Here is a 25841-nt window from a genome sequence, read left to right on the forward strand (position 1 = left end):
TAGAGATCTTGAGGATTGTGATCGTTTCGGTTTCCTTCGCCTAAGTTTTGCACGGAGCGAATGTAACTATTTATTTGCGATGGTACCGGTTCATCACTACTTTTGTGAAGTATAAAATTAATAGCTGTAACAAACTGTCAGATTTGGTTCGAGTCGGACAGCGGATTTAATTCGCTCCGAACCATATCCGGCCGTCTGTAGAGCACGCGGACCAAATCCGACCGGTCCGGCCCGAACCAAATCTAACCGTCTGTTACAGCTATTAGAGAAAATTTATAAATCTGGCAAGCAATTTGACAATGACAACTTCATAGACTACTTAAAATAGCTGTAACAGACGTGTGCGTTCCGATTTAGTATTATTTCTTATTTCTTTAACGGAATAATTACTAATTTTCACATTATTTTGCCATTCCTTATTTTTTTAACGGAATAATTACTAATTTTCACATTATTTTGCCATTCCTTATTTCTTTAACGGAATAATTACTAATTTTCACATTATTTTGCCAAGATTAATAAAATCACAATGCGTTTGGAACACATCCGTCATTAATGTAAGTTTGGAACGCACCTGTCATTAACGTCACGTCATTGTCAAGTTGTCAGGTATGTCAGGTAGAAACAATTTGTATGGGAAAAAAGAATCACTGTTTTCTAATTATCATCACAATATTTACGTGTTTTTACACTGCCTAAACCTTCTGCGGTCTAATACAAACATTACAATACCAAAATTACGTAAATCGGTCCAGCCGTTCTCGAGTTTATAGGTAACTAACAAACGCATTTCATTTTTATATATATAGATGAGCTTACTCTTGACCACAGACTAGCCAAAGGCCACATAATTTCGTAAAAGTAAAACGACAATGTGTCGTGATTAACGCTATACGGGTTTACACGGAGAATTAAAAATAAGTAGATGAGTAAAATCGCTTCCCTTGTCATCAAGTAATCTCTCAAAAAAATATAAACGAACTAACTCTCACTTAAATGTTCTTACTGGCCAAAAGGAAACCATGTTTCTATAATTGTTCGTCTGCAGTGCTATCTCGTAGACAGGAAAAATGCTGAAACTTATCAAGTCACATGGGATAGAAGTGTATTGGGTATCATGGACATGTAATGCTATTTAGAATTAAGTCGACTTATTAAGCTATAAAAACAAGAAATAGGTATACAAAAAGGGAAAACTAGGTTAGTTCCACAAATTAAACCTATAAATTATTTACCGCTGTAAGTTATTTTCCTGACCTTCGTTTCGCAAACAAACACAAGGAGGCACTTTTTAGTGTCGAATACTTTGTTTACATAATGTACAAGGAAGGTCCGTCCCGAGGCCGCGGCGGGCACGCGAGTCGTAGAGCGTAGTCGCCGTAGCGTCAGTGCCGCGGAGGCGCCTGCACGGACAGCCCGCTACGACGCTACGCAGCTACGCGATGTTGTGGATATCGGTTACGCTTTTGGCGCTATTCGCGTCGGCTCAAGGACGAGCGGTAAGAATAAGTTTATTACTGAATTTCGAAAGGTTTATAATTTTTGGAATTATTAATTCTTATTCAATTTATTTTTTGAGAGAAGTGCATAAATAACGTTACGTAGCTGTTTGATATTGAAAAGTTACGTAAACGGTGCAACGTGAAAGTTTTTTTTCTCAAATTTAATTACTCTTATTAAAGTCAACACAGGAATTGTTGAAATTAAATTAACTTTCACAAATATTTTAGGCTAAGGCTATTTTTGTGCTAAGTGTTTTTTTTTTAAATCCAATATGTTATTTATATTCAACGTTAATATTCACATTCTTAAACTTAATAATAAAAACTAAAAGAAATTAGGTAAATACTTCAATATATTATTATAAAACCTAAATTATATTTTTAGGGTATGTACCTATATCAGTAAATAAGTAATTAATTATGTTACTGAAATTGTAAATGATATAAATTTAAGTAGAAACTACGACAGAGAAAATAGGTGAATTTTGCATACAAGTTGCATAATTTATTGAGCTTAGTCTTAAAGTCGTTACCCAAGTTCGCACAAGTTTAGGCCACGATAATAATGCACGTTGCAGCAGTTTTGGGGGAATCGAGTTATAGTTTATCATATTTAAGCTGAGTGAAATATTACCGATATTATGTGCATATTGTGCATCTCATATTATGCTTCTAAATAAAGTGTTATCTTTTTCTTTTAATAAAAATGCTACATCGTATTTTTGTTTGTTGTTGTTGTTTTGTGTAGCGAATATTGCACAACATTTTGTTGATTTATTATTTTCGTAGAAATGTTAAGTTTGCAAATCTTGATTGCTCAAAGAAAAATGCTGAAAATCATAAGAAACTGCATCAGTCAACGAATTTTCCGTTCCTAGAGAACAAGTACTAATTATATTATAATTTCTTAACTACATATTTATATTAAATTTTTTTTTACTGTGACCACTAGTTTATATGTAAGTATTTATTTAATTTAAACTTCGTTAGCAATATTAAAAACAAACACGTTTTGCTTATGTAACCCAGTTTTGGCAGCAAACTTCACCACAAATTAATAATAACGTATTTAATTAATTTCAGCAACATTTACGAGTATGTGTGGTAATAAATAAATGAAATTGAATTAAAAAATGAATTGTCCATAATTTGTAATATAAAAGCTTGTCACATACATCTCTTTTGCTTTAATAATTGCACAAAAATTACGTGTTTGTTTATGCCTCAATACTATTTCTTATTAGAATTCAAATGTCCAATGGACTTCATACCTATTCCCAACATTGAAATTGAAAAATACACATGAGAGACTGTTGATCCCACATTCAAACTCGTTCCAGAGTTTTGTGGAGCTATATTGTAGCTATATGCTGTCAACTGCATTTTAATAACAATAATTAAATACCTAAAAAAATAAAAAAATGCAATTAGACGAATGTAGATACATGGCCTATCGCCGGCCCCTTGAGACTGCCGGTGACCCACCAATCACTTTGACCACATTTCAAGCGTAAGCGTTAAGACGAAAATAAACGACCGCCCCAAAAGGCCTTCCCATATAAATTTAGTCTCTGTTTTCCTCTCTAATATTTAAAATATTTTGACACACTTTGATGTACGTAACAGCAGCAATGGCCTTTGTTTGATATTTAAGATGTTTTAATTGTTATAAGAGAAAAGCGTTGAGGTCATCAAAATTCGGTTCGCGTTTGTTTTTGGTTAATAATTCATAAAAAAAATCGAAAAAATTCAGGTATAAATAAGGATACAAAATCAAGGAAAGAAAAAATATTTGTGCCATAGGTAAATTAAATTACATAAACAGTGTAAAAATCATGTATATTGGAAATATTTTTAATTAATTTTCAAATATGAATACTGCAACATGTGTAAGGAGAAATTCCTAAGATTAAGTAGATACCTCGCTGCCTTTAGCCTGTCGGTTAACCACAAGCACCTCCACCACATTTCAAGCGTAAGGGAGCTTATATGGGACTCATTTATCTCTCCACACACATAATGTATGTCTGTGTGTGTGACGCCTAATTACCTGCCTTAAGACCCGACACACCTTAAGTGCTGTCTTAATTACTTAGATGTAGTGTTTCTACGAAATGTAACAGATCCTGTGACCTAATATAAAGGTCCAGACCCTCGCACAACTTGCCTTGTCGCGCGCGTCCATACTTGAAGTCGCGCTTGATGTATGGACTCGCGCGCGACAGGGCAAGTTGTGCTAAAGAGTCAGATATATGATGCTAATATTAAATATGGAACGTGTATTTTAAAGGCAACTACAAATTAAAAAAAAATAGGCGAGAACATCAGGAATATGAAATGGTTTTAACAAAGTCTCTACATTAGTCTCTACAGCGCCGGCCCGTGCACTCGATCAGGGTAGAGCGAGTTTGAGTTTCGGCGCCCTTGGGAAGAAGTTTCACGACGTATATAAAAAAAATCATAGTAATGCCGTAATTTGAAGATCAACGCAATACCTACATAATTTATGGATTACATCATCATATATAGTAGGTAAAGGTATCGACTTGTATTTAATCATTACAATCTCATACTGGCTTTATAATTTTGTGCACCAAACGAATTATCTCTGTTTTGCCCAATGGTTGACTGGTAGAGAATTCCTTAAGGCGTTAAGTCCGCCATTTGTACTTTTTGTTTATAATTTGTGCAATAAAGATTAAATAAATAAATACAGAGTTCGAAAGGGACAAGGGTTGACGTGGGGCTGAAAGTGGATATCATGTGCATAAAATAACAAACAAAATGGAGTACCTACTCGTACTATAATAGTGGCCAAGTCAGGAAAGCAGACTTGAAATCAAAACGCGTTAGCGGAATTTTTCCTAAAAGAGAACGACAGAAATAGTAAGCGCGAGCGGAGCGAGCGCGATTTTTTTTTGACAATTTGTCTCCTCAGAGCAATAAATACTTTTTCTTAAATCTATGCTTAACTCTAGCGGAGAAGCAGCGAGCTTCCAAGCTTTTATCAACTGCAGAGCTGCGGTCTTTGGCATATTTTGGGGTATTTTGACTTCACAAGGCGTTCCCGATTTTTAGGCCTTATATTTCGCCATCACTATTATTTCTATAATACTAAGAGTTATAATTAAGACTTTACCCGCGAACTCGATCGTCACCGTCGGGATGCCCATTTCGGTAGTTTGCCACTCCTTCGGAATCTTATAGTCCTTTGAAGTTCGCTCATCATCTCCTGTGACTCACTAAACTGCGCCTCTCTAGGTCGTTTTTGCGCCTTTATGAGGAGATCCGCTTTGGACTCTCGAAAAGACTCATATTTTTGCATTTGGATAACGTAACTTTGTCGTTGGGCCGCACAACAATGTGGTTCGTCAAGGGCTAGAATCCTCCTTTTACGGCGCCCTAGCAACAGCGCCCTTTTGAATGTTGGTATATGTTGGCAATGTGGTGCAACTCTCCACTTAATCTGAATTACATACAAATGCAGATTTTCAATAGCTGGATTAATTCCCGACTCCTCTCGCTATTTTGTGATATGTGCGCTCCCACGCAATGTAAAATTTTTTTGTATTGATTTTTTCACATTCTCGATTTCGGCGCCCCCGTACCATGTGGCGCCTAGAGCGGCCGCTCCACTCGCTCTACCCTTAATCCGGCCCTGAGTCTCTACTAGGTCTACATGTGACAATTACGAGTAAACAGGATGACGCGTTAGCAATGGGACTTTTTTATAAAAAAAAATACTGATACCTCGCAAAAACGTAGAAGGCCGTGCGTTCAAATCTCCCTGGCCATCAATACAATTCTGGTAAAAAAAATCACAAGTATGTGCAGTATTTTGGACAACACGAATAAAAAGTAAATAACAGTCTTACTTTTTCGAAAATTAAACCTTTCCTCTCGTGGGTGTCGTTAGAAGTCGACTGTAGAATGTGGAATCCATTGTATTGTGGCCAATATGCTAGCAAACTTGTCACTGCTGCACAATGTGCCAAAAGTGATAATGAAACTTGCGCACTTTCATTTCATTTATTTCATGCAAAACCATGGTTAGAAGAGGTGTTACATAACATAGATTAGGTACATAGTCACCCTGCAAGGGCGTAGCACTGTACAATAAATAAAAGAATATCATCATGTCTCCTGCCTACCCCGTTTGGGAACACAGGCGTGAGTTAATGTATGTTATGTAAATTATTCAGGTTAAGTAGGTACGCTAAGAATGTCGGTTTCTCACCGATCACGGCAACCACATTTCAAGCGTACCTACCTAAGCATAAAATGGGACGCGTCTGGGCCACACCAGCGCCTCGGGGGCTCATTCTCATATACCTACGGTTAATTACTTGCCTTAAAGTACCCCACACCTTTAATGCCACCTCAATTACCTACTCTGTTCTAAATTTGTACCTACTATATCAAAAAGCATTAATATCTTCAGTCACCATTCATTCTGTGAGAACGGTAACCACTGATCACTTCGACTACATTCAAGTAGGCGGTAAATAGAACGCTTGTGGCAGCACCCGCGCCTCAGGGCTCAATCACCTCTCCGTATACGTATACTAATTACCTACCTTAAACGACCCCACACCTTAAGTGTTATCTTAAGTACTCTGAGGTAACTTACTTGAGTTAACCCATATGAAGAAGGTAATAGATATACAATCACGCTTTAGGTATATATGCGTTTCAGGGTCACGATCGATGATATGTGTATTAAAAATATTGCATGTATTTTTTATAAAATGGCCAATTTGAGTGAATGTAGGTTTCAGTGAATAATAAAACGAGTTTCAATTATTAATCAAGCCTTTACTAACTTCAAAAAACAGTGCAGCAATGTATTGCGCACACGCATATTACCTACTCAACACAGTCATGATAGAATTGTGACGTCGTGTAAGTTCGATGTTTGGAATAAAAGTAAAGTAACTAACGTGTTTATTGACTTATTTCACAAGATTATTTTGTTAAATTAAATGAAAATTTTGACCGCTAGCTCTAATATTTACCACTACGATTAGGTCTAGAAATAGGTCGTGTCAAAACCGCAGTATACCTACTCCCAGTAATCCGCTCACAAACCAAGATTTGCAATTAATTCACTTGATTGAAAACCTCCTCCGTACACTCGATTGTTCGGGAAAGTCAAACGAAGGGTACGCTAATTAATTATAGAGCCGGTTGTTTTGTACTCAACTCAAAATACCACCAATTATAAGTTCGTACTGACTTGTATTGCACGACTGACGCGAGATATCATACTCAAATAGGACCCGAAAGTTCGCAGATAAAAGCGAATATGAAATTAGCTAGCGAAGTTGGTTAAACACGGGGACTGTAATGAAGTGGGGGTAGTAATAGAACCACAGCTTGAACTAACCAAAGACAAAAGGAGATTTTCATTATGTGCATATTGCATACACGTATTTGGTAACTTTATTTAGAGGGAGAGGGGTAATAGGACACATACCTACGGTGTATAGGGAGGATTAAACCGGATAGATACAATCAATATAACCAAAGTCATGTTACAAATTTAGTTCTCACAATTCTAATCTACTTACAAGCTCTAGTGAGTTGTACTGATTCCAAAGTTGCCACCCTTGTTTATCACATAACACTGCATGTTAATACGTTGAATGATGATACATGAATGAATTAAAAATGTATGTAGGTGTACAAGTTTTAAGTTATAAACGGTAAGGTATATTGTATGTTGTTTTATTGGCACTAAATTATTATATTTATAACAGTATATTAAAAAAAATATTAACTGAATTTCGCTAGTTATAACTTGTATGTATTTATAGTCGTGAATGTTTGTATTGTCTAGTTTTCCATGGGATGAAAGTTAAACTACTACTCACACCATTCAAAAAGCGTCAGGTCCAATTTTCGTCAACCTACACAGCAGTCCATTAATCATTTCCTTATCAGTGGCTCTATTCTATTCGGTGGCCAGATTATTTCAACCGGCTCGGCTCGATCTGCGGCCCAGTGTGTGAAATCGCAACGAAATCGTTATCAGATCAATTTGGCATCGAGTTATTGACTGCTGAGTGCTTATTACAGACGGCGGGCGAAATATCTAACAGATTAATTCCTGTAATTCCCTATTATTTATACGAGTACTTTTATTTCTTTAATATATTAGTGTCTAATCTACTTCAGATGGCAGTCGCTTCCTTAAAATCTAGTGTCTTAGCCAGTGGTGAATTTTAGAAGAGGGCCAGATTTACACCAGCAATGCAATGGGAGGCCTTCGCCCAGCAGTGGGACATTAAACCAGACTAATAAAAAAATGCATTTTTACTACAGTGCTGGACATATTACACATTATTTATTTATTTATTTATTTATTTAAACTTTATTGCACAAATTATCAATAAAAAGTACAAATGGCGGACTTAACGCCTTAAGGCATTCTCTACCAGTCAACCATTGGGCAAAACAGAGATAGTTAGTTTGGTGCACAATATTATAAAGCCAGTATGAGATTGTAATGATTAAATACAAGTCGATACCTACTATTATAAAATAAACATACACAAATACAATAAATAAACCTACATATATATTAGTATAATACAAATATATAAATAAAATACACATACATAAATAAATAAATGTACCTAGTGCGAGACATCAAGTAGACTTTAATTTCGAATGTTTGCAAATAAGTGCTTACGCAACTTGCTTTTAAAAGAGAGTTTACTCTGAGCTTGCCTGATAGGCAGAGGAGGGCATTCCATAGACGAATTGCCTGACAGCTGAACGAGTTGGACAAGAATCCAGTGCGATGAGGGAGGACAGCCAGTTTCAGCGCACGAGAAGGACGCAGCTCACAACCCGGCCGAGCCGCTACGAACTGAAAGTTGGTCCTGAGATAATTGGGCGCAGCTGGGTCAAATAGGATCGAATAAAGAGCACACAAGATTCGCAATGACCTACGTTCACGAATTGGGAGCCAATTAAGTTTACGGCGAAAAGCGGAGACATGGTCATATTTGCGAAGATTAAAAACGAATCTTATACAGTTATTTAGGAGACGATCAAGCTTGGACAGCGAGGCTTGTGTAATGTTGGTGCAACATACATCAGCGTAGTCAATAATTGGCAGTATCAGCGACTGTACGAGAAGCGTTTTAGTGCTGACCGGTAAGAAATTTTTGTGTCGGTAAAGCGCCCGTAATATGTTTGTCACCTTCTTACTAATGTCTGTTACGAGAGGCTCCCATGTCAAACCACTGTCAATAATGAGACCGAGATTTTTAACCTGTGTTGACAGAGGGATCAACGTGTTCTCGAAGAGGATCGGTGAAATATGAGCCAGATCTGTTGACGCAAGCAAGCGGGGGCTTCCCAAAACAATCGCTTGGCATTTAGTGGGGTTAACGGCAATTCCGAAATCACGGGACCAAATAGAGATGCGGTTAAGATTATCGTTTATTTTGGAGATTGCACACCCGATATCATTAATACTCGCTTGCGTATAGAGTTGCAAGTCATCAGCATACAGGTGGTAAGAACAGCTAAGGCTACGTGTAATTAAATTAATAAAAATGGAGAACAGAAGAGGAGACAATATACCACCCTGTGGGACACCAGAGGTCAGCTCCAGCCAGTCAGAAAAACACTGACCAGAGCGGACCGTCTGCCGTCGGTTTTTGAGGTAGGAAGAGAACCACTCTGCCACCGATGATGAGATATTCAATTGTTTGAGAGAAGCAAGTAGAAGATCATGATCAACTGCATTAAAGGCGTTTGAAAAATCTATTAAAACTAATACAGTCAGCATGGAGTTTTCCATACCATGCCTTACATCCTCAACTACCTTAAGCAAAGCTGTCGAGGTACTGTGGCCAGGTCGAAAACCAGATTGAAAAGGCGACAGTAGCTGGTTGGAGTAGATGTGGGCAGATAATTGTTTATGAACCACTGCTTCCAGGATTTTTGACATGAACGGAAGAATTGATATAGGCCGAAAGTCTTTAAGCGAAACGGGACTAGAAATTTTGGGCAAAGGGATAACATGGGCATTCCGCCATATTGACGGAAAAACCCCACTGAACATAGAAGAGTTAATGAGAGAAGTGATAACCGGGAGAATACATTCTAAGATGCAGATAACCATTAACCTACTCAAGTCGTCATTGCCAACTGCATTAGATTTAATAGACAAAATGATTTTATGTATTTCATCATCAGTGGCGGGGGAGAAAGAAAATTTATCACAAGTAATTGGCAACGTGGAAATATACGATATGCTCAAATCTTTTGTGACGAGGTCCAAAGAAGAATTTTTTGCAAAGTGATGATTTAGATCGTTAATCGGGAAAGAAGAGAGTGAGTCACTTAAGTTATGAGATTTGACGACGCCAATAGATTTTAAAAATTTCCACGTATCAGCCTGAGATGAACCAACTATGTTATCATAAATATATTTGCGCTTAGCTGCTCTGACCAACCTGTTACACCGATTCCTTGCGGTCTTATAGAATTGCCAATCTTCGTCAGACCGGTTACTTTTAAACTTTCGGAACGCCCGGTCGCGTCTTGCCATGGCCATTCGGACCCCCTTAGTTATCCAAGGTGCAGGAGGTCGCTTCAATTTGACAGTACGAACCGGCGCGTGAATGTCGTAAAGATTTAAAACAGTATTGTTTAGGGAAGCTACCCCCTCCTCCACTGAGGATGCCGCGAACACCGGTGTCCAGTCCACAGCGCACGCGTCACGCTTTAGTTGTTCAATATCCAGCCTCGCAAAGCTACGCAACTGAACAAACTTGGGTTGCGGTCTGGGAGGCCGGATACGATAACTCATGAAAATAAGATCGTGGTGAGAAAAGGCAGGCGCTGTAAACTGGCCAACTTTATCAACAAGTTCCTTCGACGACGTGAGAATGAGATCAAGCCAGGAATCCGGGGCCTCACGATTGTGGTGGGTAGCGTTCAAAGGAAGAACATTAAGGCCCGCTGACTCTACGATTTGTAATAGTTTTCGCGATCTACTGTTAATTTTTAAAAGATCGGTATTAAAGTCACCCATTATAAAATGATGCGTGTATATGGAGCTAATCGGAGATAATAGGGATTCAAAGTCAGTGAAGTAGTCTATGTTAGGAGGGCAATATACTATACCAAGGATTGCAAGTGACCCCCTCACATTGACTTCCACAAACAGATATTCAATGGAACCAGTGTATTTCGAAGATGAAGAAGTAATTATTTTGTAGGTAATATCGCTACGGAGGTATATGGCAACACCACCGCCACGTTTACCCACACGGTCGTTACGCAGCAACACAAAACCGGAGAGGCCATAAGAAGTGGAGGGTAGATCAGGCTTAAGCCATGTCTCTGAAACCAGTATAGCATGTATATTATTTGAGGAAAAAGTGTCTATGAAGTCATTATAGTGGCTTGGAATGCTCTGGGCATTGATGTGGCAGATGTTGAAGTGTTTACGATCATCGTCAAAAGTGAACGTGAGACGGTTCCCAAGAGTATCCGGCTCCCCGCCCGAGCTATCAAGCGAGTAAAAAGAAGCAGACAAGTCGCAAGCAGAAAGGTAAGACTCATTATCCGACATAAATATCTCACTAACGTAGGTACAAATACAAAAAAAATATATATATAATAAATATATAAGTAATAAGTATATAATATATTTTACTAAGCTTATATAAATATAATTATGATATTTTAACCAACTATGTTCGGTTTATCCTGCCAGTTGACCACTAGTAACATAACACAATACATTAGCAACAGTAAAGCATCTCAAGTCGAACAAAAACACATCAGACATAGTCATTAATACAACAGAAATTACAAGTGTGAGTGACAAAAGAAAAAAGAAAGAACTGAATTGTGACAAACTTTAGTTTTTCCAACGGCCGACACATACTTCGTGCAAAAACAAAACGCGTAATTTGACATCTGTCAACATGACGGCTATTGACATTTGACGTTCGAGTTGGAGAATTTGTAATAATACCTGGTTAGCATAGAAAAAACAATTATAAAACTTTTACGGTAGATTTGTAAAAATTGTTTAGCAATAATTGCTCAACTGCGTTGTTTGTGACATGTAAAACAAGAAGGATAACTATCACTAGTCACATGTGAACCCCTCTATCGTCTCGACGCCGGCCTCCTGGTCGCAGCCGTCGCTGTTCCCTTGCCAGTCGCCGCAGAGACTTGCGGCGCGATGTTTGAAGCGACGGGGGCCGTGGTGGTAGCCGCAGCGGCTAGCGCAGGTTCAGCAACCTCAGGCAACACATCTGCGGGCGCTGCAGCGTCAGCGGTCTCGGAGCTAACCGCTTCAGAGCTGCGGACTGCATGCTTTGACATCAGCGTTTGGAGGTGTTCATCTGAAGATAGCCGCTGTTTCTTCCCAGAGGGCAATTTGACAAAAATATTGCCATCCATGGTCCACACTTTGCGCATTCCAAAATATTCCCGAGCTGTGTGGAACATTGTCTGTCGCTCACGGGTGAGGAACTCGGAAATGACAGTCGGAGTGCCCTTTAAGGCTGTTTTCTTTGTCCATACCAAGCTTCTCAACCGCGCATCACAAAAACGGACCAGAACTGGTCTCGGTCGGCCGTCCTTTGGTGCACCGAGCCTGTGACAGACCAGAATGGAGTCGCTGTTCACATCAGCTAGCTGAAGATTATTTTGGCAGATGTTAACAACAGTGCCAGTGATATCCTCACTGCTTGCCTCCGGAATGCCAGAAAAAAGAAGGAATTTCCTCCGATGGCGCATCTCAATAGTGTCCACCATACCCATAACTGCGGAGATCTGTTGCTTGAGGAGATTCATCATCGCTGACACTTGCTCCTTGAAGTCGGTGACCTCCTTATTGAGACTAGCTATGGTGGGGTGAGAGTGAGGAGAAGCCGACTTCAGTGCCGCATCCAGCTCATTGAACCGCTTGTTGATGGACGCCTCAAACTTCTTCTGTGTCTCCAGGATGTTGTTCACGGCCTCCATATTTACTTTCAGTGCCAGTGATTAAGTAAAAAGTGACAGGTGACAAGTGCAAACCTTAGTGCAAAGGTCAACAGGCAGGTTGGTGATGATTTGTACACTAATACCACATAGGAAATTGCTTCCTACACAATATGTTAATATTTAGATATTGATCTAATAATTTAAATATAAATTTTGTTTATAACTTTCAATAATAAATAATAAATGGACTTTTCAAAAATCAGGTGACTTGCAATTTTTTATACACCTACCCGAAAAAAACAAAACAAAACATATTAAACTGACCTCTAACGTTTCAAGGACGGCGTTGTCCCCGTGGTCTCGGAGAAGACTGGCTTGAAATGACATCAACACCTTCTGACAGCCGCGCGAGTTTTTCGAACTACCCGCACTTGGTTTTGATTATCAACTTGAACTGTTTGCGCACTAGGGATGTTACTCTGTCGACATACAACACTGACGATATTTGATTTAACGACTGTCGATATTATTTTCGGCTTACACTTATTAATGACAGGATTCCATGTGGATGAGATCCTAAACCCTTCGTCCCGATTGAAATTGCGATGTTTTTTGATTTCAATGGCTTCACGCACTTTTCTACTGTAGAAATGGCGTTCCGTGGAAAGGACTTTAGGGTCATGTAGTTCGATCCAGTGGTTTGGCCCTGACTCTAACAAATGTTCAGCCACGGCAGACTTGTTGACCTGACGATTTTTCACAGCCGCGATGTGCTCCTTTACCCTTTCTTCTATGGTGCGCTTAGTTTCTCCAATGTAGGAGCTACCACAACTGCAATCAATTTTATAAACGCCAGGTGATTGAAACGGTATAACGTCCTTAGGTGATCTTAGGCTTCCTGCAACTTTGGATAATGGCGTGTACACCGTCTTTATAGAGTACTTTCCAAGTACTGTACCAACCTTATCCGTCACACCTTTAACATACGGCAGAAATGCCGGTTGTCTGGACACCTCAGGACGTTTCCCCCTTGCCTTCCGTCTAGGTTGCCACTTTTTATTCTTGTACCCGTTCCTTCTAAGCACCTCCTGAATATGTGACAACTCATCCTTCAAATATTCAGGGTCACACAGATCATCTACTTCAGATACGCTCTATTCACCAGCGATGAGACAACTGACTGCAGGTGGCGCGGGATAACGATAGAAAGAATAAGTGTTTAGTCAACATTTTTAAATTCAATACCGGTATTTGTGCTCACAGAAGCTTAATTGACATCAAGTAAGAATATCAGTTCCAAATGCAAGTTCCTTGATTAACCATATACCTATGTACTGTGAGCAAGCAGCCCAACTTGAGACATAGCTTCAGTTTGAAGAGCACTTTAGAACCATTCCGCCTAACCGAGCAGTCCTCGCGGTTATGCATGTAACTTGCAAAGGACTTTGTTCTCGTGTGGTTCACTTCCCAGAGTAATACTGCAATTGTATTGGTTGCATAATATTCTAAAGCCCTGCATATAAGATGATAAAATATCGCGGTCCATGTACCATACTTAAAGATTAAAAGGTTAAAAAGTTAAACGGTTAAAAAGTTAAATGTTGTTAAAATACGCTTTCTTTGACTTTTCAGACACAAAAACAAATTGTCAGTGACTTTGAGCACCATAATAGCCTTGATTTCTTCGGGAATCATAATAATAACTAAGAACTTAAGATATTGTACAACAACGTCGACCGATATATTTTTTCATCTCTTAACCGCTAAACTATTTAATCTTTTAACTTTAACCGTTTAAATTTTTAATCATTTAACTTTTTAATCTTTTAATATTTTATCCTATTTTAAATTTTACCTTTTAAATTTTTATCCTAATTTTAAGTTTTTAACTTTTTAAACGTGTATCCTTTTACCTTTTAACTTTTGAAACTTTTACCTTTTAACTTTTCAACAATTAAACTTTTAACCTTTGAACCTTTTAACTTTAACTCTTGAACCTGTGAACCTATTCACGTTTTAACCTCTTAACTTTCCAACCTTTATAATTTTATAATTTAAACCTTTTATCCTTTAACCTTAAAATTTTTTAACCTTTTAAAATTTTAAACATTTAACTTTTTAACCTTCGATACTTTTATCCTTTTTACTTTTTATCTTACTCCACTTTTACTTTTTTTGTACTTTTAACTTTTACTTCTAACTTCTTACTTTAACTTTTTATACTTTAATACATTTAACTTATTATACTTTAAACTTTTTAACCTTTTAATCGTTTAACTTTTTAATCTTTGAGCCTTTTCACTTTTTAACCTTTTATCTTTTTAACCATTTATCTCTTTCACCTTTTAAACATTTAACCTTTAAAACTTTTATCCCTTTAACCTTTTTACTTTTCTTCCTATTCCACTTTTACTTTTTTATCTTTTTTAAATATATTTCACTTTTTACTTTAACCTTTTATACTTTAATCTTTTTAACCTTTTAACCGTTTAAATTGTTAACCTTCTCACTTTCTAACGTGTTTACTTTCCAACCTTTTAAGTGTTTTTTTAACCTTTTCACCTTTTGACCCTTTCATTTTTTAAACTTTAACTTTTCTGTCACTGACTCAGTGAATACGTGAATGAATGGAATGAGTGAGTCGCGTTGAGCGAATGTTACGCGCACTGACAGAATGTTACGCGCTGAGTGAGCGGCATTTCACGCAATGTAACAATGACTGAGTGTTACGCGTTGTCAGTTGGAAGTCGCATTAGAAGTTTCACTTTAAAAATGTGTATCACGCCTAAGTGGCTGTCATTCTGAGTACCTAAATATATGATTGTGTTTGTAACCCATAACTTGCATGCCTGGATTCTCTGTAAATGTAAGTTGGTTAAATAAATGATAAATGATTTTCTATGCATATATATTTTTGATCAAGTTGAGAACCTTTCTGTTCTACCCAGAAGAGTACGTTTCTGTCACAGTATAAGGAATACTGTGTTTCTATAGTCAACGTGTAGACTAGTCATCGGACTGCCGGCTGTCGCATAGCGTTGTTTCACTCAAACGTCAAGACATCGTGCCAATCCGATGAAATGTGATTTGCACCTGAATTAATAGCTATTAGTTGTCTTTGTATTTGAATATTCTGAACAATGATGTAGTCCAGTAGTTATGCATGTAACTTTCGATAGGTAGCCGTGTGCGCTCAAGTAGCACCGACTTCAAAACTTCCCTCTTCACCGCAACTTCACCTAACTGAGTGTGGCGACTTTATAGTCTACCAAACAGCATGGGATTTGTATTGCTGTTTAACTTTTCAATGGAAATTTATTCCATTGTTGATATTTTATCAAGTAACTCGGAATCCGCAAACAGCTTCCGAATTATTTGTGAAAGCGATGTATTTCGCTCCAGGGGAATTAATTAAACATTTCTACTTTAGATAAATTTACGGAACAGTTGGTACGAAGACCGAACATTTCATATTCGGTTTGATTTAATTTTCAATGCAATAATACCTACTTATAAATATCAAACTAAAGTATCATTGGTGAAATTAATTGATTGTGGCGTGCAAGAGTATTTATATCAAGCAATTTCTATGCTCAACTGAATCAGGAATGTACCAACCACTCTTTTATATTATTAGTGGGAACTTTCAAACTTTATTATAAGCGACAGTGTTGATGAACAGGTTGTCAACATGTCAATTTTTGAAAGCATTATGTCTAACTTTGGGACGCTTGAGTATCTAAAAACAAAGTACCGCGCGCCGCTTCACTGATTTTCTTAAAAACATTGATAAAGTTATCAGTGTTTTTAGGAAAATTAGTGAAGCGGCGTATATTAAGGCTTACATATTTTAAAAATACATTGTTAATTTATATTTAAAGTTTAGTTTTGTCCAAAAACGATATAATTGGGACTGACAAAGCCCATACAAAAAAGCGTACCCCTGAAATGTATGGGCTTTTTGGCTTTCCTATTTTCCCCAAATATTTTTTGTGTTTTCATTTTTTACAAGAACGAATGACATATATTTTTATTTTAATATCATGACGTGATATCATGTCACCGCACAATTTGAAAAAAAAAATAAAAAATAACGTAGTTTGATAGTATTTAATAGGTTGCGCTAAAAAATCATGGTACGATTATTAGTATGAAGATAGTAAATCCTATATAAAAAATCCTTGATTTTGTCAAAATTCTTTAAGATTTTATTTCTATATTTATTGTTTTAGGTGAACATCAGCAACACTTGGGTGTTGCCAGAGGAGGGGTTCCCGGTGTTCTACCGCTACTTCAGGGACCGCATCTCGTGGTACGAGGCCGACGCCGTCTGCCAGTTCCACCATGCCAACCTCGTCACAGGTCAGTTCATAATTATATAAGTTCATTCTTCGGGTCGGCTTGAGGCGTCCGATGCGTCATTTTGTATGATCAATGACAACATGGTGCTTTCTATTTATTTATAAATAGGAATAAGTGCTGGAAGCTCCGGTCTGTTTCCAGGCGCGGCCTGATCTGAGTAAGTTTTTCATACGATATATAAATAAGTATGATATTACCAGTTGCTTTTAGGTGAAGGAAAATATCGCAGGAAAACCAGACGATAAATCCAAGTTTACATTCCGGTTATGAAAGATTAAAATGGCAGTCAGATTCATCAAAAACTACCGCCTACGCAAATATTCATTCCCATGGGCCGTGGAAACTTCCGGGACAACACGAGGAAAATAAATAAAATTCAATCACAAAGTGGCCATGCGACTTTACATTTGGTTGTAAATATAAATGTGTATACGATTTCATATTAATCACTAAATATTCTTTGAAAGTTACTAAATTGATTCAAACTTCTCACGCAAGGCAGACATTTTCCAATTTTTATTTACTTATTCTAAGCCTAGTGGCATCGATTGCAGACCTTTCTTCCAATAAAAAGTTACTAAATTGTTAAGTAATTGAGTATAAATAAGATATTACAGCAGAATGTCAAATTCAATCGTCATTCTTACTCAGCATTTCCCAAGAATAGCTTCATACTGGCACATAATGGCCTGAATAAACACAAAAGACTCCACAGCAGAGTTATTAAGAATTCCTCCGGTTTTTGTGCGTTGGCATGGATGGTGGATGAGGTACATCTCAATATGGCGGGGTAATCGGCGATCCGGCGAGACCCCATTACTGTTGATGGGGCTCGACCCTTGAGCCGCCTGATACCGACCATCACAAATGAGTATCGCTCGTTGCCCTTAGCCAAAATGTAGAAATAAATACCGACTGTAAAGTACTACGATATTAATAGAAATAAATACGGCGATATCGATTTAATTTTAAGTATCGACTATATGTAATACCTAAATACTACGTAATATTACGAATAGGGATTGTAATTAATAATCTGTTATTTAATTAGATATTATAATAATTATATTGAAGAACGCCATTAAATATAATCCGTTGTTTTCAAGAAGCCAGTAACTGTAATCATATTTTATAATACTTGCCAATAGAGGTGTTTATGATTCAACACTGAACGTAAGTAAGTACCTATCGAATTACAAATTATTAATATATGACGCACTTCTGCAACTCTAGGATAACTGAGTCATATCGAGACGCTCGGATCCAGGGGGGGGGGTCATGGGGGTCATGACCCCCCCCCCCCTGGAGCCTAAGTTGGCCATACAAATAGACCACGTGACCCCCCCCTTGGGGCCCCGGGCCTTTACCACGTGACCCCCCCCTGGGCACGAAGCTGGATCCGCGCTTGTATTGAGAAGGTTTTCTTTCATTTGACCTTTTGCTAGTTAGGTCGATTTCTTTAATATGATATGTTTACCTAATACCAATGTCGAATTCTTTCACATTGATATAGTACCAACAAAATGTTCCATTTAACATGAATAATACCACCAAATGAAGGAGAATCTTCTCCGACTGCCTAATGATATTATGGGAAAGCTATTTGAAATGTATTCACGATATCAATGAGTGATAAGACGGATAATTTAATGGGTTTAGGGCTGGGTTTTGCTTCCGCCGAGGAGTGGAAACCGAGATAATGACGACTGCGACCGATGTTCAATTACCTACAGTGATACACTTGGCGAAATTTTAAAATGTTGCACACAGTGGTATCTCTACATAATAATTAGGCTAGTTTCCTATACTTAAAATAAAATATTTTATGCACTGCACGAAATAAAGCACCACATAATTAGAAGAAAAATATGGACAGTAGTTATGTTTAAACATAATTTCTATTTAATAAGTCAAAGAGAAATATATAAAGTAAATGAATTGACCGTGACGTCACTCCTCAGTATTTCATAGTAATTCCATATTAGCAAATCGTTTTGACAGTTCTTAAAAAGAAGCTGATTTGATTAGTAAATAAATGACTCGTCTTCTTCTAACTGTATTAATGACAAAAAGACGGGTAGTCTATCTTGCGGCGACATACTCTCGCGGCAATCATGTGTAACCCTGATGCTGGTCATACTAACGTTAAACCCCCTTATTGATAAAAAAAAATTTTGTTCCTTTCTGTCATATCGACTTATGCTTTTGAGAGACAGGGACATAACACTTTTTAACAAATCAGTTCAGTAATTTTTTATGAATTAGGGGGTAAAATTTCGAACCTTTTCCCACCAACTAAGCCAGTTACAATGTGCTTTTCGAGGTTGCCACCGTAAACCTTTTCAACAGAGACCTGTTCCTGTGCATCTTACACTATAAGTTAGCAACTATTGAATTTACATTTTAATGATTTTGCCGTTTTGGAAGCATGCAACAACAATAAGTAATTAAGTTAAGCTGAAGTTTTCTTCTTGAATACCCCGGTTTCTTTTGTTTTGTAAGCACAAAAGAACATTGTCTCGTTTGTTGTCCGGTATACATATAACAAAACCAAGGATTGTAAACGCAGTAGAAGTTTTAACAAGTACATACTTCTATCATACTTCACAATTTCACATAAACATGGTGCTATATTTCCAAGGCTCAAATCCGCAAAGCAAAAATTCAAGAAAAGTTTTAAGCTTAGGTAGGTTGTTTTTCAGACCTAAAGTTACTTTATTCGTAAGCTCTTTTGTTTTTCATATGAAGAAACGATCTCAGTGGAACCATTCGAAGAAGTAATATTGTATTTTTATTAGGTATCTCCCTACTCGTATGTAGCTCCCTTAAATAATAAGTTCCTTGGTTTTACTGTTATGCTGTGTAATTTATTTGAATAATAAATAATAATAGTAACTACGGAGAAAGCGCAGCACCGCCTCTCGACACCCCTGGGCCACTCACGCCGGTGTTGCGCCTGGCCGTCTTTATGATGGCAAATCAGGTGCCCATCTACCGAGTGGCGAGTCACCACCTGCCTCGGTAACTTGTGCCAACAATTTTATGGCAGGTGTCCGATTTCTTTGCAATAGCCCAGTCTTTTTTCCAAAACTTAAACCATAGACCAATACTCTATTTATATTATCTACAATAGGGTAATTCCATGAAGTGGTCACTTACATTACAGTTACGTGGAATTGTCCAATAGCTTCCAATGCCTGTTGAAACCGGTTCACGGGTATCTATTCATGTACCTACCTGTGAATGGGTTCCAGCAGGCGTTCTACATGACATCAAAGCTCTCCAAACGGCCTCTACGTGTTGGATCAATATCCCCACGCACGCCTTATAAATGACCGGGCTCGAAAGACCCGAGAGTTTCAAACGGAGATAATAATAATAATGTACACCACACCTCTCGACACCCTTGAGTTCTCACACCGGTGTTGCCCTTGAGCCATCTTGGATGTCGCTTTTTGTGGGGGCCCATCTTGTGGGGACGAGTCACCGTCTGCCGGAAATAAAATTGGATACCGTTTTATTAGGCAGGCGTCCGGTTTTTTATCCATAGCCCAGTATTTAGTCCATCACTTTCATCAAAATAGACCAGTTCATTTTAGATTCCATTAACTCTCAAATAGTCCTTACACCCGGCGGGTGTTGCCTCTGCGTGTGTCCCATGATATGGGCAATGGCAACATCCGCTCGGTGTATCCCTAACATTTTATTAAAGTGTCGAAAGGGCCTCTACGCGTTGGCTTCGGCCCCGCGCACGCCTCCCAAAGGTCCGGAATACCATTGTTCCGTGATGGGAAAGATGTACACCAAATACCTAGCCTAAGAATGAAAATAAATACTGCGAATAATAATGTATCTCGTTATATTATAGGCTTATGTAAAACCTTTTAAGTACGTGTAACACTAACGTAATTTGTCGCCCCATCCAATTTCAGCTTTTATTTCAGAGACCAGACTTCGAATTGATTGATCACATAAAGAAAAGGTAATCAGTCAATGTCTATCACAAATATTATTCCAGAAAAGTAAAAATAATAAAATGGTGAGCTTGTAATACAGTTTGCCCAGAAATAATATTGCTAGAAAAGAATATGACGTAGGCAATCATTTAATAATTAATTATAGAGGTTATTGGGAATTATTATCGGGTGCGAACTTCGCCTCCCTTTCGTCGTCCTTAGTTTTCGAATAGAGCTGAAGGAACGATTCTCTACCTACATACATAAAATGGGTCCCTTTACTAAAAGTTGAAAAGTTCAAACACCCGAAAACTTTTATAGTTCCAATGTTTATGCTTACTTTATTTTCGCAAATTGATCGCACAACTTTGTGCAACAAATCCATTTCAAACCAAAATGTAATAACATATCGTAATATAAATAATTATCATATAATTAATTCATAAAAAATAAAATTTTGAAAAAAACCCCGACCGAGATAAAGTAGATCGATTTTCTAACCGACCGACTAACTCAGCTTTCAGACAAAAAAAAAACTAAATCTAAATCGGTTCATCCGTTCGGGAGCTACGATGCCACAGACAGACAGACACACACACAGACAGACAGACAAACAAACAGAAAAACAGACAGACACGTCAAACTTATAACACCCGTCGTTTTTGCGTCGGGGGTTAAAAATAGAACTTTGAATGTAAGATGGTCTTTAAAAAAATGTTACACTTCATTTCTGTAGACTTCACAGAACAACAATGACCCAGTTTCAGAGCATTAGAAATGAAAAATAGGTAATAAAATACTTAGGATTAGGTATGGCCCTGTCTTTTGGAACAGAACTGGATATAAATACTTTAAGACGCGGCTTAGAGAAAGCTTCTTTGTAACGTACAGCGCTATTATTATGAAAACTTTAATTAAGTAGTTTTATAAATAACACAGCTATTTAATGTTCTTCGAAATTTTGAGATACTATGACTACGACGTTATTATTATTAAGCTCATGAAATAAAACTATGGAAACGGATTAAATCGCGTATAATGAATTTACAATTCATCCCCTTAGAAATCTATATTATTTATGGTCATGGTTCGTTAATATTTCTTGTATATGGGTAGCTTTTGCACATTGTAATTTTTCCTCAGTCACCCGTTGACCACGAACGCTGTAAAGTGTTCGAAACGTTAGGGATGCCGAAGACAATATTATATTATTAAGCTATTCAAATGTATGAAATTACTTTGAACTCTTGTGGATAAAATGCAATTTTCTTACCCGTTTTCGAAGAATCAAGAGGGCCTTTACCAGTTGATGCGATGAGAAGATATTTACCGATCACTTGAAATGGGAACTTCACAAAATGAAAAACCGATTTTCGGCACGCCTTGAGAAATGCGATGGCGTAATTTCGTTGACATTGGCTCTGATTGTGAATTTATTTATTTTTTAGAGAAAGGTTATTACTTTGTAAATAAGATAGTCCTAATGATGTCGTCCACTGTATTAATAAAAAAAACAAGTTATTTAGAAAACTGATTGATTTAAATATAAAAGAATAAGAAATAATATAATCTTATTAATTTTTTTTTTTACATACCGACGAAGCATTTTTTGTACAGTCTACTGCAGAGGATTCGCTAAGGATTCGCAGTTGTGATGGCTTGACATGCAATTAAGGGAACTTCATCATCAAAGGTTACTTGCATTTCCGTCGTCCGATTAAATTCTGCATAGGATATGCAAAGAGAACTAATAAGACGTTCTACACCAACATTAATACTGCCTAGTAATTTCTTCAACAAACGTCAGTATTCATATTTTTGTCTTTATAAAAACAAGGTCTTAAACTTTTTGGTAGGGGTAAAAAGTAAGCGAGGCACGTGGAAATTAAAAGTCGGCGGACTTTTAAAACATAATTTTATTAAATGCTTAGAAATATTTTTTTTTTTTTTTTTTTATACTACGTCGGTGGCAAACAAGTATACGGCCCGCCTGATGTAAAGCGGTCACCGTAACCTATGGACGCCTGCAACTCAAACAGTGTCACATGCGCGTTGCCACCCCATTAGAAACTTGTACATTCCCTTTTGCTGTGTTAAGTACACAGCAAAAAGGAGTGTACAAGTTCCAAGGAGGGTTCGGGTTGCCGACGACTCAAAGGACAATAAACGGAACAAGTTAGTTCCGTAAGTCCTCCCGTCATCAGCACACCGCACCCTCGTTGAGCTCTGGCAACCTTACTCACCGACAGGAACACAACACTATGAGTAGGGTCTAGTGCTATTTGGCTGCGGTCTTCTGTAAGGCGGAGGTACTACCCCAGTTGGGCTCTACTCTAGATTCGAACGAGACGATATCCGCTGTGCTGTGCCCTACCACACAAAGCGGAATATCATTCGCTATGCCCTACCTCGTATATTATGCACTTAACAAAACCGTTATTATTTGTAATGTTTATAGAAATAACACTGGTTTTCCCGAATGTTGTGATCGTGACCACAATGTCAAAAGTGAACGAAGAATTGTATTGAGACTTGAACTCGTGAGTCGGGTCGTGTTTGAGGGTTTTGCTTACATTATTCAAGCGCTCTGCAGTCTGGCCCTTCGGATGGAACTCTCGTGTAAATTGCCACTCAAACTTTGAATATTAGGTTTTGGGATCAACTTCTCCGACGACATTTTCTAAACTTCTATTACGTGAGTTTTGATTGACGACTTGCTTTCTTTGAATAAGAATGCCATTGAAATATAAGAATTCAGTGAAGTTAAGTTTAATTTGCAAAGTTCCGTAACTTCCGTTGCTTAAAATTAAGGTGTTGACAAAACTTGCTGCAATATAACCGTGTATAAGTATTGTCTAAGTAGGAAAGTAATAAATATATCTAGTAGTTATCTGTTGAAAGTAATAGCTCCAACTCCCAGCACTCGCGAATGCCAATGCACTGTGAGTCCATGTTAAAGCAGTTAAGTTTGACTTTAGTATGGAGTCCCACATAAAACATCACTATTCAAAAATCAAGCTGAAATTCTGGTGAAAATTATAGTACTTGATTGGACACATCTACTACAATATGTTACATACCTTTGCAAGTCTACGCGACGAGGATAAAACCTAATAAAATAGTGAAAAAGAAAAAGGTTAAAAATCCTTATTCGGGCATGGTATGTAGCTGCGGACGAGAGAGGCGACAGCTGACCTCCGGCCATATATCACCGCGATATATCGGCTTGGTGGAGATTTCATCCCCTCACAGATCACGTACGCGCACTATACAAGTATGTAGTAATGTATCATATAGATAGATAGCAAACCTATATGGTGATTTGCGGACTTCACCCGAGTCAACATCACACTTGTGTGGGCATTGTAAGTGGGTACGGGCTCGGGATGTGACAGCCGACTGCTGGGAATATGTCACTGCGATGATCGACTTGCTGGGGATTTCGTCCGCTTCACAGATCACGTATTCACTATACCTACCTAATAAAACGATTTGCTAGCATCACCGTGCTTATACTAAACGCATATTATATGTATGTAATATGTAGTACAAATGCACCATCGTTAATTTTGGACCCGATTCGACACGAAGTAAAAGGTGATATGACAAACATGCGGTATTATATTTACTACTCGTACTTATGTTACATTTATCATCATAATGAAACTATCTAATTTTGCAGTTTGACAGATCGTGTTAAGCCGTTTTGATCGTCTATTTTTAGGTCACTTTCTGTAGTCGAATGACTTGTAAATTTTTTAAATCTTTTATGAATATATTTACTGACGAAAAAACGACTAGTACGGCTACTAACTATGCAAAATTGTGCTCATGTGTGGTGTCCTAGACTAGGTATTCATAAATGCCTTATAATGCGTTGTCCGTAGGAGATGGTCAATGATTCCCTTACATACAGTTTTTTCTCCATTTCCGTGTAGTGGTGAAACGTTATCATCAAAGTCGTTTATAGTGGGTGTTCCGTCGGCGAGCGCGTCACTTTTTTCTCTTTATTTTTTGCTGCGGGATGGCTAATCTATTTAAAGTTTTAATTACTTATCAACACAAATGGTTCCAAGTTACTAAGGAAAATGTTAAATATAGAAGCGAAAGCTCTTGTAATTGTTATTGGGTTATACTTGTGTTTTTAGATTATTCATTTTACAAACAACCAATAAATTAGTGAAACATTGTTAAAGTTATTCTTTATCAATGTATGCATCACTTAAATTATCACTATTGACTTTATTTCAATGTCTCTTTCGATCAATAATAAGTAGCACGAAGAGATTTTACCTGATTCTGACAAGGCTCGATTTCCCTTTAGATTGGAGGGCCACATGGCATTGACAGTTGCAAAGACTAGACTAAGTAGTAACTAAACTAGGCACGTAACAAATTTAATAATATATGTGTATAAAAAATAAGGAACTCTTACGATATATTTTTACTAACCTGAAGAAAGAAAGAAATTTATAAGTCAGTACAGTGACGAATAGATTTGGGCTAATTTGAAATGGCAGTCACATAGGCGCGGCGTGTGTCGGGCCGGTCATAACGCCCATAACTTTTCCAAACATGATCGCTGCCCGGACGAATGTGGACGTGACACGTGGCTTTTATTTACGTCTTTTGCCACTATATTTTTTATTAAATACTTAGACAAATTAACTACATAAAAATTACAAATAAAAATGCATTCTGTTTACTAAGCTTTTGATTTATTTCAGACCGTTTTTGTCAAAACTTCAATGAAATAAAAAAAAACATTAAATGGTGACCTTATTTTCCATAAGTAGTATCATCGCTGAATGTTTGTCCCGGATTGGTTATTTATTATTAAAATCTAAAAATTGCCTTTGATGATTTAATATTGATATTCGTGTTTCAAATATTTTCCTATTCACATAAAATATACTATATTTATTCAAGTTGGAGCAAAATTTTGATAAAATATGTTTTGGTATGCATTCAGAAATCAGCATAGCTAATAGAGGCACTCAAATCAGGACTGCAATTCCTATTGCTCTAAAACGTGTGCCTGCTAGAATAAAGT

At 37.5% G+C, this 25841-nt stretch overlaps 1 protein-coding gene across 1 annotated transcript in view; it reads left to right on the plus strand.

Moving 5' to 3' along the window:
* Positions 1-1398: 1398 nt before the first annotated feature.
* Positions 1399-25841, plus strand: part of LOC125227172 (flocculation protein FLO11) — a 61125-nt gene continuing 36682 nt past the window's right edge. The window contains exons 1-2 of the mRNA XM_048131398.1: positions 1399-1499; positions 16703-16832. Of these exons, the coding sequence (XP_047987355.1) occupies positions 1443-1499; positions 16703-16832 (187 nt within the window). The 5' untranslated portion in view covers positions 1399-1442. The remainder of the gene's footprint in view (positions 1500-16702; positions 16833-25841) is intronic.

Source organism: Leguminivora glycinivorella, chromosome 6, assembly GCF_023078275.1.
Source record: "Leguminivora glycinivorella isolate SPB_JAAS2020 chromosome 6, LegGlyc_1.1, whole genome shotgun sequence".
Classification (NCBI taxonomy): Eukaryota; Metazoa; Arthropoda; class Insecta; order Lepidoptera; family Tortricidae; genus Leguminivora; species Leguminivora glycinivorella.